At 50.5% G+C, this 17301-nt stretch overlaps 1 protein-coding gene across 1 annotated transcript; it reads left to right on the top strand.

The window, feature by feature from the left end:
* Positions 1-4712: 4712 nt before the first annotated feature.
* Positions 4713-5254, top strand: LOC140611248 (protein BEX4-like). Its single transcript, XM_072788104.1, has one exon. It carries the CDS (start codon positions 4751-4753, stop codon positions 5105-5107), a length of 357 nt encoding a protein of 118 aa, XP_072644205.1. The 5' UTR covers positions 4713-4750; the 3' UTR covers positions 5108-5254.
* The last annotated feature ends 12047 nt before the right edge of the window (positions 5255-17301 follow it).

Genomic DNA, 17301 nt, shown 5'->3' with positions numbered 1-17301 from the left:
AGTCTCCAGAGAACCCTCCAGATTGCCCCTCCTTCTTTTTAACAAACATAATGCAAGATTTGGTGCTTGTCAAGCCCACTCATTTTTTTGTCCTTCACTCTGTAGACATATATCTGTGGACTGTTAACAGTATTGTCTTGACCATTTTTTAATTTTATACATGTGTATCAACTATAAGTATCTTTTTTGTACCTTGTCTCTCTGGCTCAACATTGTTTTTTGAGACTTCTCCAAGTTAACATTTGTAGTTCAAGTTCATTCATTTCCACAGCTGTATGATCATTCCAAAAGGTGAAGACCTCACAACTGCCCAGTTGAGCCACAGACTTGAGAGCAATAGCACAAGCACATGCTTTAAGTGACTGAGTTTTGGGTGGTTTTGTTATGCAGCAATAGCTAGCTGACACAGGTGTAGGTGTCTTCAGGATTTCACTAGTACAGATGGCACAGCAGAAACTCATCTTGTGTGTCTCTTGGTGCCATGACTATAAGCAATTATGAGAACTTCCCTCAGAGGTGGCATGACTGTGGATCACAGTTTACACGTCACCAGCTTGCCTGGATGTCCTGGCTCACCTTCCAGACTAAGTCTTCCTGACTCCAATGGCTCTATGAATTCCCACGGTCTCTTCAGTAAATTCCCTTTTACTCAAGTCACACAGAGTTGAGCCTGGCCTACATGAGAACCATCCCGCTGACCATAGACTTGTAAGCAGTAATAAATGGGTGTGGTTTTGAGTCACTCTGGGGCTGGTTTGTTACATGGCAACCACTGACACAGACAGCGGTCTCAACGTAGCCACCAGCTGAAAGCATCCATCTAGCTCTTCAGATACTAGTCCTTAAAGATGACAGAGGGAACATGGAATAACAAAAGAACGGCACCTGGGCAGGTTAGTTAGATCATTCTCATGCAAAAAATGTGGCTGTCAGAGCCCTTCAAAATAACATCACTAAATGGGGGCTCAGGATAACTGGCATGTGGGCCCAGCCCCCTCTACTGGGTTATCATGAGACGTAGGGCAGGTCCCTTTCCATTTCTGAGTCTCAGTATTCCTGTCCATAAAATAGAGTACCAACCCCTAATTCACAGGCATGCTGTGAACAGTAAGTGAAATAATGCGATCCGGCAACAGTTGGATGTCAGCAACACTGTCCCTGGGATTGAGGGACAGACATCTTTTCATCTGTGGTTTGTGAGTAATGACTACTCCAGATCTGTAGAGCAAATGACAGAATGGGCGTCAGATCTGCATCAGGAAGGATGCTTTTGGTGGCAAGTGACAGAAAACTGAATTTTAACTAGTCTAAACTAAAAGGGTGATTTATTAGAATTACTAACTCACATAACAGAATCCCAAGGGTAGATGACTTGAGGCATGTTTGATCAAGGCTCCAGCTTTGTTTCTCTGTGATTCTTCTTCTCTACAGTCCTTTGGATGTCGGTTTTGCCCTCAGGGTGATCTGTCCCCATGCCCTGGTTGGCTTAGGCACTCATGGATCCATCACTATGATAAAAGGGTTGGGATTGTGCCAACTGGCTGGACCAATCTGTGTCCATGCGAGAGCTAAAGTGGAGACAGTCACCTCCAAAATCTCATGACCACTGCTTAGTGAAGAAGAGGGAAGAATGAATGTCAGGGTTGCTATAACAAGGACCCTGGCAAGTGCGAAGTCCTATGACAGACACATTGCATAAGAGATGCTACCTCAATGGTCACTAGCATGTCCCTGTCTGGGCCTTAGTTTCCCTCATAGTAATGTAAGGGACTACCTGGATGGTGTCTATAGTCCTCCACTGCCTCCCACCAACTCACAGAGCCCAGGCTTTGATGGACTAGTCTGAGTCTCAGGCAGGAGGCTAGAGCCCACCACCTGCCATTCATGGGGTGGAGTGGACTCCACAGGCAAATGCTTCTGAGCAGAACAAATTGCTAGAGCATTGTTTCTCTGTCACCAGGTGAATGATTTCCAGGAGCTTATTGGGGCGGGTGAATGATTTCCTTGGCCTGCCAAGCCCTCTCCAAGACTGTAATTGGGTTTCTAGTGACAAATTCTTGACTGGAGCCCCCCAGCAAGGGCCAGGTTGTAGCAAACTCCAGTTCAAACATTTTTGAGGTCGTCTATCTGCTGCTCCGCCACCTGCTGTCTGCAGCAGAAGAGCCGGAAGTGCCAAACCTGCACCTAGCACTCCATCCCCTCCTATCACACAGTTGCTAGCCCCATGTAGCCGTTTAAATTGAAATCAGTCCTCAGTCACACTAGCCACACTTCCAGCACTCAGTGGCCGTATGGCTAGTAGGTGCCGTTGGACAGTGCCAACATAGAAGCTTTCCATCACTGTAGAAAGTTCTATTGGCCAGCCCACCTCGAGTAGAAATTCAGGGGCGGACCTCAGGCCAGTTCTTTCTCCCCTCTGACTCTCAGTGTCTACATGTTCTTTCCAGCACTAAGCCTCAGCTTCCTCCTCTGTCAAATAAGGGTGATAAGGTTAGACTTAGAGGGATAAGAGCTGGGGAATGCTGAGCCGAGGACCAGTAGTTACTGGAATGTAGTCTGGAGCTCAGGCTCTTGCTGCTCCAGGTGCATGATGAAGTAAATGTGACAGGGAAGGGGTCATTTGAGCAGACATCGCCCAGTAGATTTGGTAGGCTGTTCACAAAGTAATGATCCATTCTTTCTGCTTATTTATGGGACCCTCAACTTTCACTAGGGCTAAAATGCATAGTGTGGGAGAATGAAGGATGATTGGTCCAGCTCATCTGCCACCCTCATGATCATTTGCCTGTGAATGGTCAAGGGATGACCATGTGATGTCAGGGGAAGTCTGCTGGAGGCTTCTGGAAAAATGTCTCCTGTCTGATAATAGACATGCCCATGAGAAGTTCACTTTCGGGTGTGACTCCATGGTACCCGGTGCTTTGGCAGCCACTCTGGAACCACGAAACACAATATTATAGAAAAGTGACCACGCTCAGGGGGTCACATGGGAGGGCTGGGTCCCCAATGTGTATGTTGAGCTCCTGGACCCACACTACCTCCTCTCACCTCCAGACTTCAAGTAAGGCAAAAATAAATGTCCTCGATGGATGGACTTCTTGCAGCCAAAGGCATCCTGCACAATTCTCGTGCAGGGGTGAGTGAGCTTGGCAAGACATACAGGTCCATTCCCAGCAGAGACAACAGTATGTGCGAGGATGCAGAGGTGTGACGGGGTGCCCCATCGTCCAGAGTGGGAGAACTGGCTGTGGGTGAGGGCTGTAGCTGCCTCTGGAGCTGGGCAAGTCCACGTGGTTGCAAGTCGGTGGGGCAAGGGGACAGTGGAGACTTTTAAGGACCAGCTCCTGAGTTACAGGGTGAGCTGTGGGAGGGGATAAAGGGAGCCTTGGGGAGGAGGCCAGGCAGGAGGTAGGGGGGATGATGGGGGGGAGGTGAGAGGCTTGGGGTCGGGCAGTGAGCAGGTGTTAGTGGCTGAAGGAATGAGGTAAGGTGCAGAGGAGGAGCAGAGGAGGAGCTGAGGATGTCTCAGCGGGGAGAGAACTGAGGACAGGGCCCTGGAGACAAGGACACCTAAGAGAGGGAGGAAGCTGACAGAGAGGTCTGAGAAAAGACCAGAGAGAAATGCAGAAAGGGTTTCCAGCAGGAGGAGGAGGGGTGGGCACAGGCAGGCTCCCTCGTGCCACAGCAGGACAACTCTGAGCTGGGCCATACTCTTCCTCCACTCCACACCCTCCCATGGCTCCCATCTCCCCAAGGTAAGAAAGAGCCGACATCGTCACAGCCACCTTGGATGCCCTAAGACCCCCACTCCCCACCCCACCTCCCCAACCTCATCCTCCACCACTCTCTCCTCACCGTTTCAGCCACACTGGCCTCCTTGCTGTTCAGGGAACAAGCCAAGCATGTTTCCATCTCCGGGACTCAGCGCTTGCCGAGAACCCACTTCCTCTGGATCTTTGCAAGGCTCATCCCGTCACCTCCTTTGGGAAGTCCTCCCTGGCTACTTATCTAATACAGCCCCCTCCCACAGTGCTCTCCCCACCCCCTTACCCCGAGGCATCCCTCTCCAGGGCCCATAAGTGTGGTACTTGGTGTGCAGACATAGTTGACCTTTGACCGACACGGCGATTATGGGCGCCGACCCCCCATGCAGTCAAAAATCCGTGTATAACTTCTGACTGCCCCAGAAACGTAACTACTAAGAGGCAGCTGTTGGCCAGAAGCCTTATTGATGATATAAACAGTCAATTAACACATTTTCTGTTTGTTGTGTGTATCATATGCTGTATCTTCACAATAAAGTCAGCTAGAGAAAATAGAAGAAAATGGTACTAAAAAAATAGAGAAGAGAAAAGACATTTATAGAACTGTCCTGTATTTATCGAAAAGAATCTGTATAGGGGCACATGGGTGGCTCAGTGGTTGAGCCGCCTGCCTTTGGTCCAGGGTGTGATTCCCCCCTGGGTCCCTGGATCGAGTCCCACGTCGGGTTCTCTGCAGGGAGCCTGCTTCTCCCTCTGCCTGTATCTCTGCCTCTCTCTGTCTTTCTGTGTCTCTCATGAATAAATAAATAAAATCTTAAAAAAAAATAAAAGAAAGAAAGAAAACAATCCATGTAGAAGTGGATTCTCCCAGTAGGGAGGTGGAAAGGGAGCAGGTGTGCTGGTCCAAGTGTTGCCGGCGTGGTGCAGTCGCAGGTGAGAATCCGGAGGAGGAAGAGGAGGAGACTGCAAGGATAGGCCCAGGAGCAATGGCGTCCAAAGAGAAACAAGTGGTGAAAAATGTCAACATGGAAAATGCCCAGCAGGAAAACGAAGAACAGGGTCCTGTGCAGAATGAAGAGGAATCACGCAATTCGAGAGGGAGTGAAGGCCAGAAGAATGGAAGAAATGTTAAGCTGGGGCGAATGAGAGGACTTGTCCCTAATTTTCGATGGGCCATACCTAACAAGCATATTGATCACAATGAAATGGGAGATGATGTGGAAAAGTTCGTAGGGCAAATGATGGAGATCCAGAGAAAGACTAAGGAGCAGCAAATGAGGCATCATAAGCGCTTTCAAACTCTTGAACCTGATAATCATTATGACTTTTGCCTTATACCTTGAATCTTAAGGTTTTCCCTGAGGTTAATAATGTGGCCTCTGCTCCACAAACTTGTAGTTTTGTGATTTACTTTTTCTGTAAACCTTTTGGTGTTTCCACTTACCAGTTTGTAATTAAATATTGTTTTGTCTCTGTAAAACTTTCTGTCCAGCAGGGAAATTTCACCCCTTCTTAGGAAAAACTATTCTTTTCATAATGTGAAATTAATAAAGCAGTTGAAAAAGCAAAAAACAAAAAAACAAAAACAAAAACAAAAATCATGGTGTTGTTCAGGGCTTGACTGTACTATCAACGCTTTCATATTGATCAGCTCGAATCTGTACCTGTTCTGTTCGCAGCCATATATATCCTCAGTGCTCAGAAGAAGGCCTGGCCTGTAGGAACAGTGGAGGAAAATTTGTAGAGCCTATGAATGCATGAGGATTCAGCGCAATAAAGACTCCAAATAGTCCTGAGTTTGACACTGAATCCAGAAAGTGGAAGGGGAGGAAGGGGAGGCAGCAGGTAGAGACAAATCATTTAGGAAGTTTGGCTGTGAAGGAAGAAAAGAAACAGGACTGGGGGAGTGTGAAGAAGGTAGTGCGGGGGCCTTTCTTTTCCAGATAGAGGTAGGTGACACAGGATTAAATGAGATGGAAGGAGCCAGTAAAGTTCAAGATATAGATGAGGAGAGGACACTGGTAGAGCCTGGCCAGAGGATGTGGGAAGGAGAGGGCCCCAGAGCCTCGGAGGGCTGTGCCAGCAGGAGGAGGAACTGGGGTGGGTACAGGAGGTCTGTTTTGTTACCGTCCCTCTGACAGTGGTCCCTGTAATGGGGAGTAAGCAGGAGAGTTCATAAAAACACGTGGCATTTATTAGGCACCTACTGGTGCCCAGGCCCTGGGGAAGCTCTGCCATGGGGCTACAACTAAATACCGGGAGAAACTGAGTCTCTCTTTGCAACAATCATGCTTTAGGGATAATGAGAATCTTGTCAATGTTGGTATTTCCTCCTCTACTTGGCTACTAGGAAGCTCAAAGCCAGACTTGAAGGGCAGTTTTTAAAACCGGGTAGAGAATTCTGAAGCCTGTCTAGCTGCCTTCTTACTTCCTTCCCTGGCTTGCTCACTAGTTCAATTTTTACCTCGTCTTGCCTGGAAGTTTTCACTCGTCACATGTGTCTGTGGGGCTGCAGTTCATAGAAAATCTAACTAATGGTGGATTAAAAACATGACAGTGGTTTGTTTTCCTCTCTCATAACTAGAAGCCAGGAAGTCCATGGCTCAGGTTTAGGCCCACACTCCACTCTATCCTCAGGACCTGGACTCCATCTCACTCTACTCCACAATGGAGTAGTGCGCTCCTTGTCCTCATGCTTACAAAGTGGCTGCAGAGTTCCAGCACCAAATCCAAATCCAAAGAAAAGAAAAGAACTGCCAGAGGATAAACAGTAAAATACGTTTCCTAAAAACCCCTCCTGGCAAGTTCTGCTTAGGACTCATGGGCTAGGACCATTTCCCATGCCCTTCGTACCTCAAGGGAAGCTAGGAAATGTAGCTCTTTTCCCCAGGCATTGTGCAGCTCTGAACAAAACCGGAGTTCTATTACTGAGAAAAAGGGGTGATGGATATTGGTTAGGTAGATGGCAGTATCTGCCATGGTTAGCATATATTTTTCTCTTTCATCCTTTATAGAATAAAGAAACATATGAATGTTGCAGTGGAGCATAAAAGCCCTACTGTTTCTCCAGGGAGCCACAAATGCTGTGTCTACCTCATCTGTGGTTTTGTCTTCAGTTCCTTGAAAAAGAACCAGGTGACCAAGACATCTCTCACATGGTGGTATCATCATTCCCATTTTGTAGGAGAGGAAACAGCGCTTCTTCAGACCTCAACAAACATCAAACCACACAGTCATCGGGCTTATTACTCTGCAGAGGAGGAGATGCGGTCCAGAGATGTTAAGTGACTTGCCCAAGATCCTACAGCAACGTCACGGCAAAGCCTACAGGCTGGGTCTTTGGAGATACAGTTCAGCTTGAACCCGGTCTGGACAGAGCTCAGCCCTAAAGGTTGTCGAAGGTAATGTCGCTGCATTCCCCAGAGATACTGAAGTTCCATTAGGTACAGTTGGGTTAGACGTGGGTCCCGGCAAACTGGGACCCTGTGAGTCATGCAGCTGCTGGAGCACCAGGGGCATGAAGAACATAATTAATAACTTTCAACCAAATTCAGGGTGAAACTGGTAAACAATGAACTTGAGTGGTGGGAAAAAAATTGTTTTCAGCTAGAAGTCCATTTCCTTGGGTCAAAAGCGTTTTCGGCAGGATGGTTTTCCAGTAGACCATGAAGACCTGAACATGCCCAAAATATGTAATCCCTTAATAAGTGCCGGAGAAACCCTATGTTGGCGCCCTGACAAGCTGCCACCCGAATCACAATACGGTTTCAGCCCCCAGAGAGGAATCAAAGTCCCCATTATTAAAATGCGTTATTTATGGCTTACAGAAAGCCTTCCAGACCCCTGACAGCTCAGGAATGAGCTCAGAAATTAACTCTTTGATATTATCAGGGTCAATCCATCTCTCTGGATTCTTTACCTATGTTCTTCTTCTTCTTCTCCCCCCCCCCCTTTCTTTTTCCTGAAAGGCACGTACTGAAGAGGAATTTCATTCAAGGCACAAAGGAATGACGAAGCTGGTTGGGGAACTGCCTGAGCCCCTTCGCTGATCAAACCTCTGATTCATCTGTCCTTTCTGTAAAGACAGAAATGACTTCTAACTTAACTGAAGGTGGCTGTGAGGACGGGAGAACACAGTGGGTGGCCTGGGATGCAGAGTATGTAGCTGGAGAGCTCTCAGCCACCCCCTTGTCCCACGGAGGCTCGGACAGGGCACCAGGCCTGGCTGCTGTCACCCAGCAAGATCACCCTCCAGCAGGTCCTTGGCAAAGTCCCGACTCTGCTTGTGGCCTCAGTTTCCCTCTCTGTAAAATGGCTGTGGACGTGAGCCCAGTGTTTTTCAAACTTTTTTTTTTTTTTTTTAGTGGTTGAATCTGTATTTATTTTTCAAGCTAAACCATTCAACGAATCCCCAAAACATATTTTAAAAATGAAAAATGCTGTTGTTTTCCTCCTGGAAAACATAGATACCAAAGGACCCCAGGAAGTCTGTGGTTCCATGAAAGATTGTTTGAAATTCAGGCATGAGCTGAGCATTGAGACATTTCCAGTGTGGAATCCCGGGCTCTACAAATGAGAGAAGCTATTCTTTCCAAATGGAATTCTGACTGTGTTGGCCCCCTCCCCTCACTCCGGCTCCATCCACTGCACACAGGGCTCCCCAGTACAGAGATGGGCTCTTGCTGGCTGAAGGGACCTCACTGGCAGGAGAAAGAACTGACCCTGCCTTGCCTGATGCTGAGGGCTCTGAGCCGCCTGGCAGCTCTCCCCAGGGGCCATTCTAACCAGGGTATAGCATGGGAAGCTGTGAGAAGCAGAATGCTGGCTGGTGGCCAGAGGGCCTTAAGCTAGATCCTATGTCTGTTACAAGCTTGCTAGGTGACTATGGGTAAATCATTTCCCTCTCTAAGGTCTCAGTTTTCCCTACAGGTGCAATGCCAGAGAATATATTGGTCAGGATTATTTTAGGTGTAAAGGACAGCCAACTCAAACTGGCTTCCAAAACTGGAAAAATGGGAACGCATGTGCACTGTTGGTGGGAGTGTAAATTGGTGCAGTCCCTATGGAAAACAGTTTGGAGATTACTGAAAAAATTAAAACTACAACTAGCATAGGATCCATCCAACCCACCTCTGGGGACGTATTCAAAGGAAATGAAGACAAGATATTGAGGAGATACCTGCACTCCCATGTTCACAGCAGCATTATTCACAGTAGCCAAGATAGGGAAACAATCTAAGTGTCCATCAACGGATGACTGGATAAAGATGTGGTGCCTATACACAATGGAATACTACTCAGCCATAAAAAAGAAGGAAAACCTGCCGTTTGCAACAACATGGTTGGATCGTGAGGGCATGATGCTAAGTGAGATAAGCCAGACAGAGAAGGACAAATACTTCATGGTATTGCTTGTACGTAGAATCTTAAAAAAAAAAAAAAAGTCAAACTCCTAGAAACAGAGAGTAGAAAAGTGGTTGCCAGGGATTAGGAGTGTGGGAAATAGGGAGAGGTTAGTAAGAGCGTACAAGGTGAATAAGATCTGAGGAGCTAATGTACAACATGGTGATATCGGTGATAACACCGTATCCTATGAGCGAAATTCGCTAAGAGCATAGAATTTATATGTTCTTACCGCTCACAGTAAAGAAATACGTGGGGTGTGAATATGTTAATTAGCTAGATGGGAGGAACCCTTTCACAATGTCTAGACATATCCAATCAACACATCACACACATTGCAAATGTGTCAATTATACCTCAATAATGCTGGAAAGAATAAATAATTAAAAGTGCTTAAAAATTAAATTAAAAATGCCTGGAGCTCCCAGATCACAGCCATATGGCTCCAAGCTTCTGGAAAGCAAGAAGGCATCCCCCCGGATGGCACCAAGAAGAATCTCAAGACTCAGGCTAGTTGGCCTGTCTTAGGTCATGTGACCCCCTGACACATACGCAAACCCTCGCCCTGTCACTGTGATGGGAGCATACTCTCTATTGATTGGCCATGCCTGGCACATATGCTCCTGTGTGAAGCCCAGAGTGATAATCTACTCCCCTTCCAATCCCTATTATCCCCAAAAGATAATAAATCTCCCCTAAGAAGGCCAACCAAGCACTGGGAAGGCTGAATCCACAGAGGACCATTAGAGAGAACAAGGGTGTCTAGCTCAAACCAGAGCTCATGCAGCACCCAATACCTGGTGCAGAGGAAAGTTCACGTTGCTTTTGTTGAAGGAAGTGGGTAATCCAGAACCCCACTCACACACTTTTTTCTTTACTCTGTGGATCCCAGCTTGAATGTTGGAGGACCCATGCAGTTCCTTAGAAGAAACGTTCTGAGGGCCTCTGGAGGCTAAAAATCGTGGTCTGTACTGCCAAAGACAGCCTGAGATCAGGGACACTGTGCCAAGCTGCCCCTTCCTGTTGACAGACCCTGAGGTCATCTTGCCTAACCTTCCTTCTGACATCTAAATCCCTCTTCAAAAAGCAGTCTCTCCACCCTCCTTCACACTTCCCTGGTCAGGACACTCACTCACCTGGCACTTACCCCAGTAGGGGCTATTGTCTGTTTAGCCTTTACCCCAGCCTATGAGCTTTGCGAGGGCAGAAATTGTGTCTGTTTCATTGTCGTGGTCCCAGCCTAGTGCAAAAAGGCTTAGTAAATCTTGAATAGATAGATAGGTGGGTAAATGAATTGATGGATGGGTGAATGGATAGATGGGCAGACAGACGGATGGATGGATGAGTGGGGGGTTGGCTGGATAGGTGAGTATGTAGGTAGATGGATGGATGGATGGATGGATGGATGGATGGATGGATGGATATGTGGATGGATGGATAGATGAATAGGCTGCTGGATGCATGGATGGACAGATGGATGGATGGATGAATGAGTGGGTAATGAGTAAGTGGATGGTGGGTGGATGGGTGAATGGATGAGCAGGTGGTTGGGTAAGTGGATGGATGGGTGGGTGTGGGGTGGATCAGTCAGTGGTTGGGTGAGTGTGTGGGTGGTTGGATGGATGAGGGTGTGCATGGGTAGCTCGATGGATCAGTGGGTAGATGGATGGATACATGGATGGATGGATGGATGGATGGATGGATGGATGGATAGATGGATGGATGGATAGATGGTTAGAATACATATAATCCCAAAATAACCCATTTCTTTCCCAGAAACTAGGATTTATTCCAACAGAGCTACCAGCTTCTTGCAGCGATGCACACATATATATGTAAAGGGTCCTGTCCCCTACCCTCTGACCCACGGACTTGCCTAAACCCCCCACCCTTGTCACTTCAGGATAGCCCTGCAGGCACTAGGGGAGATAGTGACTGGGATCCCTGGCCCAGCTTCTCTAATTGCTCCCCATGAAGTGAATTCTCTACTGTCAGGCTGCCCCCTCAAGACACACCTCCACCTATACCTGTCTTTTTCTCAAGGATCTCAGCTGTAGCACTTAGGGGATGCTAATGGATGCAAGCAGCAATCAGTTTCCTCCTTTTAGGCTCTATGCCTTAAGTAATATGACCTGGGTCACGTTTTCTTGTCTGTACCATAGGGACTGAGCTCCTGGACACCATGGACAGTGCCAAGCCGTATCTTCTGATCCTGGCCATGCATAGCTTGCTTTTTGGACCCAAGTCCTGGGATTCACATTTGCAGGTGTCCTACAGTGTGACAAGGTCGTTCTGATTCCTGAGTCCATTTGTGGCCACCTCCACCTTGACCCAGGCTCCATTCTGTGAGCAGCCAAGGGTAGGACATGGTGGCATTTCCTCTGGAGAAGCTGTAGCAGAGGAGGAGCGGGTGAGAGGGAGGACATGGGGTAGAGAGAGGAGAGCAGTGGAATGTCCTCAAAATGAGTACCTGACCCAGAATGAGTTAGACTCCGACCCTTGGCTCTCCTCCAAGCATTTTCTTTTCCATCCTTTGCTTCGCCCCTTATCCTGTGCTCGGTCCTGCAGTCCCCTTCCTGTCAGAAGCTTCCCAAAGACTCAATCCTACTTTCCCCCCAAAAATCCCTGACAAATACATGAAACACAAGTGTGGTTTATTTTTTACTTAACATATGGGGAAACTGAGGCCTTTAGGGAAGATGCACCCTGCTCAAGGTCTCCCAGGGCATCAGAGTCCTAGTGGATGCCACCTCTTTTAACTTACAGCCACCACGTAACAGGCAGGGCTGTGCAGTGGGGAGACAGGGGGCCAAGGGTCCGGGTGGAATCCCAACTCCATCCTTCACGAGCCAGGCAACCTTAGGCAATGACCTCCCTGGGCCCAATTTGCCTGGTTGTAAAATGGGGATAGCGCAGGACTTACCCCACACTACACCGGGGTTATGTGCGGTAAATGAGATAGTCTGCGTCAAGTGCACGCACAGTGCCCCAGGCACAGATATGGGCAAGGACTCTGTGCGTTTTCACCATCATGAGCTGGATGCAGTGCTGGGCACTTTACAAACATCGTTGCCTTTTTCTTCACAGGCTAGAAAGCACTGTTCTCGTTTTACAGCTGGGAGAACCGAGACTTGGAGAACGAAGCCAAGTCTGCTGCTCTGCTGCCCCTCAGAGTGCCCAGTGCATGTTCTGTTGAATAAGAGGCCAAGAGCATCTGCTCTTGGGTCTCTGCACACTTGCTTCCAAGTTCACAGTTCTTCTAATTCTCACTTCCAGGAACCAGCCTGGCCTTGAAGGAGACGACGGAGAGTGGCACAGTGAAGGCTCGTTTTTTCCGTCAAGAGAGACAGACTGACCTTCAGCCAGTGCCACTGCTACTTTCACTTGGTGCCACACTGTCCCCCTGAAAGAGCTGGACCTGAAGCAAGTGAACAGAGATACAGAAAAGACAAATTGCAAACACGATGGTTCTATGGTACAAACAGGATTATAAGGAGATGGGGCGGGCAGGCATATATGAGCTAAAATGGCCCGGGGAGACGTCTCAGGAAATAGAATGTGAGTTCTTGAGAAATAGATGGATCATGGCTATCTAAGGAAGAGATTCCAAGGGAGAGGAAACAGCAGGTGCAAAGACCCTGAGGCAGAGATGTTTGACACGCTGGAGGAACAGTGAAATGGCCAGCATGGCTAGAAAGTACTACGAGAGGCCCAGAGTGGGAGGAGATGCGGCTGATATCAAGGATCCCCAAGAAAGCAGTCGGCCTCTCTGGGTGGTATCACCTCTCCAGAAGCCTGGGAAATTGTGCTTGAAAAAGGAAGCAAACACAGCACAGATCACTTGCAAGCCTAGAACATTTTACACACAAATGAACACACAGCTGCTGGGAATATGAACCAATATCAAGAATCAAACGTTAAAGATGCACATGCTTTGGCCAGGCAGTTTCAGCCGCAAGAATGATAGGGCACATTAATTCCAGCCAGGAAAATCTAGACCACGTCTAATTGTCAGCGGAGGGCTGGGTTGTGTGTGTTGTTATGCCACGTCGAGGCCACGAGGTATGATGTAGTTGTGAAATGATGCTGTAGAGAAACGTTCCCCAACATGGAAAGATGTGCACTCTGTGCCATTAAAATGAAAAATGGTGTGGTCCCTTCTCTCTAAATATAAATCTGCATGCGCACCCACAGCGAAGGAGGCTCGAGATGCAAACAAGCATCCCTGTGGATCATCTAGATGCTGAGGGGCCAGCTTTGCGGGAAGAAATTGCAGGCAAGTTCTCTTGTCCTCCTGTTGTTTATCTGGGTTTATCTGGGTTTCTTCCCCCTAATGTTACTTCACAACCCCTGAATTAAATTGGAAACTTTATTTTTTTTAAGATTTTATTTATTTATTCATGAGCAACAGAGAGAGAGAGGCAGAGACACAGGCAGAGGGAGAAGCAGGCTCCATGCAGGGAGCCCGATGTGGGACTCGATCCCAGGACCTGGGATCACACCCTGGGCTGACAGCAGATGCTCAACCGCTGAGCCACCCAGGGATCCCTGAAATGGAAACTTTCAAGAGGCTCAGGGACCTGTGATCCTGCAGCTAAGGTGGCTTCCAGGGCCGGTGGGTGCTGGGCTGTAACTCTGGGGGATTTGAAAGATACGGTGGTCACCACTGCCATCCGCAGCCCTGCGGTGATGCACTGAGCCGAGGACTCCAACAGGCTGCACTCCAGGGCCCGGGGCTGAGCCGAGGGGAGGGCAGGGCAGGGCAGGGCAGGGCAGGGCCAGCCAGGCAGCCAGGACATCAGCTGCCAGTCTCCACAGGGCCGGACCGTCGGGTGCTCACCGCACACAGCCTTCTCACATGTCACCAGCGGCCCGCTCTGGGAGATACTGCTGTCCCCATTTTACAGATGGAGCAACTGAGGCTCAGAGAGGGGGCCGACCCACTCAAGGTCTTATAGCTAAGCAGTACTAAAGGCAGGACCCAAACTCAGGCCAGGAGGACTCCAGGGATGTGTTACTGCCAGGAGTCCACCTGCACACTCAGCATTTCACCAGGCCCTGCACAGGGCGGCTCAGCACATGCCCACACCACAGCCTCGTGATGGGCAACTAGGCACAGCGAGGGTAAGCAGCTCACCTAAGGCTGCACAGCCTGCAGGTGGCAGAGCCTGGGGCTCCAGCCCCCACTACACACTCCAGCTTCCCCAAGATGTAATTCCAGAGAGAGCTAGAAAGAAAGCCACCTCCTTTCCTGAAGGACTAGGTGGGGAAACTGAGGCAGTTGGGAGCTGCTGACGACTCCCTCCCCAGACACCCCTGCCTTCCTGCCCGACTCTCCGGAAACGGAGGATTTCTGGTGGGGACTGATCAAAGTATCCACTGGAGGTGCCCCCAGAGCCATGGAACTCCACAAGGAAGCCCAGAGAGGGGCAGTGACTTGCCCGAGGTCACACAGCACCACAGCAAGGCAGGGCCCACAGACTTCCCCTGCCCTGGTACCATGGGCTGGCATGAGGGGGCTGTCAAGGAGAAGGAAGGAGAGAGCCTGCATCTTCCAGGCAGAGAGAGATTCCTCACGTCTGGCGATCACGTCATCGGCCGGGACGCCGCGGCCCCCGGAGTCACCGTCCCCGTCCTTCATGACCTCATCTCTTGGCTGGGCCCCAGCGCAGCGCCTGGTGCCTGGAATCAATACCTCTTGGCAGGGCCCAAGGCCCCCTCGTCTTCCTGCCCGCCCCTCCCCGGCGGCCCTGCCCAGCAGCACATCGACCCACTGCGTGCCTCCCACTCCCAGGCAAAGTCCCGGTGGAGCTGCCTGCCACCACTCACCGCGGGCTGGGGGTGAGCCCCGGAGCCTTTGAGGAGCTCACACTCGGTCTCCTCCTGGCTCACCGGGGCTGTCACCACAGGTGGGGAAAGCCACCTGCATCCAAATCCAACACCTCCCCACAGTCCCCCCCACCCCATGGAGACAGCTCGCACGGCCTCCCTGGCCTCAGTTTCTTATCGTGATGAGAGGATGATGAACCCAGTTCCCAGAGTGACCCTGGGGATCCATCGTCAAACAGTGCCCGGCAAACAGTAGGTGCTTAATAAATACTAAGTCCCGGGGCACCCAGGTGGGGCAGTGGGTTGAGCATATGACTCTTGCTTTCTTGGTTTCTGCTCAGGTCATGATCTCTGGGTTGTGAGTTCGAGCCCTTTGTCAAGCTTTATGCTCTGCACAGAGACTCCTTGAGATTCTTTCCCTCCCTCTCCTTGTGCTCCTCCCCCTACTTGTGCACTTGCACATTCTTTCTCTAAAATAGATAAATTCATCTTTAAAAAAATAAAATAAGTGTTAAGTCACTCCTCCCTTTAGTCTGGATGCTTGTGAACACCCGTCCAGGGTGTTATCATGCATGTGGGTGACCACGGGCGGGAGGCTGAGTAGGGATTAAGGGGTGAGGTGGGGTCTTCCCCTCTGTGAAGTGCAGGTCCCTGGGGGTGGAGGTGGGGTGGGGTAGGGTGGGGGGTGACGCAGAAGCAGAATCCAGCACCAGATGACGTCACAGAGCAGTCGAGGCCGTGGCTTAGGACCTGGGCTGGAGGGCCTCATAGAGCACTTGTCACCCAGCGCATTCTCTGTACGCAGGTGGCAAAACCAACGAGGGCCCAGAAAGGTGAAGGCAGTGCTGAAGTTCCCAGTGCAGGCAGACGGGCTCGGTGTCCACACTTCTGGGCCCGTGGGGGTGGGCAGTCTTCAGGTCCCAGCACTGGAGTGTGCCACGACAGGACGGGCCCTCCACCATGGTCAATGTACGCTTCGGCCAGTGCTCTGCACTCACGGGGCCCCCGCGGACAGCATCTCCCTGGGTCAGGCTTTACCAGGAAACTATGGCTTCTCCAGGTCCCCACGTCCCTGCTGCCCAGGCGCCCCCCACCCCTCACCCCCAGCTTGGGGGCATCAGGACAGGGTGGGAGGGGTGAGAATAGTGAGGACCTGACAAGGCGTGGACGCAAAATGAAGGCCAACAGCAGAGGAATGCCAGGCAGACTGTAGGAAGCGTGGAGACTGCGGGGAGCAGGACAGCATGGGCGCCGTCAAAGGGGGGGTGGACTCAGGGCCAGCCGGTCATTGCCAACTGGAAGTGTGGGCTGTGCGGTTGCTGCTATACCGTTGTCAAGAAAAGCAACAAATACAGATTTTAATTTAAAATTTCCCCACTCAGTCACTGAAAACATAGGCTCAGACAAAACGCAGGTGCAGCCTGAAGGAGGCCGCCCCAGAGGGGGCCGGGGGTGAAGGGACTGCAGACGAAGACACCCAGGGAGCAGCCAAGCGGACAGCCCGCCGGGGAGGCCAGCGGGGAAGCCGGGGCCGGGGCTGTTTGGGTCTCCCCATGGGTGCTTGCCCCCGGGCTCTCCAGAGCTCCCCAAGGCCTGATTCACCATTGCCTTCCTCCAGCTGCTGGCTGGGGGGAGGCTGTTCCCCAGTGGCCCGCCCTGCTCTCCGCAGCATGGTGCTCGGGCCAGGAGGCAGCGCTGTGGGACGGGGACTCCCCCTCCCCGGCACCCTGAGATCAATGAACCCCCACCGTGAGCAGCCCTGGATGTGTGGTGGCCGTGGCTGCAGGTTTGGGATGATTCCTGGTGTCTTTGCTGGCACGTCCCCTTCTTCTCCCAACCCAGGAAGCAGCGAGAGGGTCTGCTGAGTGGTAAGGGCCCGGATAGTCTGGAATGTTCTCTGCCGCAGTGGGGACAGTGAAAGCAAACCCTCCCACTCCTCTTATTTGGGGCACATCCCTCCCCACGCAGCTCACACTGCTCCAGACGCCCCCAGGAGTGCGGGGGCATGGCTGCATTGTGGGCCACCTGGCAGACAAATAATGTGCCCCCAAATGTCCACATCCTAATCCCTGGGGCCTCTGAATGTGTTCCCTCCCACGGCAAGACACTTTGCAGATGCGGAAATGAAGGGTGTTAGGTGGGAGGCTGTTCTGCTTCTCTGGGTGGGCCCAACATCACCCTAGAGGTGGAAGATGGGAGGCAGAAGGTCCAAGTCACAGAAAAACCGGAGGCTGCTGGCTTTGAAGATGAAGGATGAGGCCACGAGCCAAGGAAGGCAGGCGGCCTGCCGAGGTCAGGAAAGACA

Source organism: Canis lupus, chromosome 19 (genome assembly GCF_048164855.1).
Source record: "Canis lupus baileyi chromosome 19, mCanLup2.hap1, whole genome shotgun sequence".
Lineage (NCBI taxonomy): Eukaryota > Metazoa > Chordata > Mammalia > Carnivora > Canidae > Canis > Canis lupus.
This window is presented reverse-complemented; position numbering and strand designations above follow the sequence as displayed.

What these genes read in the sequence shown, in the direction of transcription:
- LOC140611248 (XM_072788104.1), top strand. Translation starts at nt 4,751, where the DNA reads ATGGCGTCCAAAGAGAAACAAGTGGTGAAAAATGTCAACATGGAAAAT.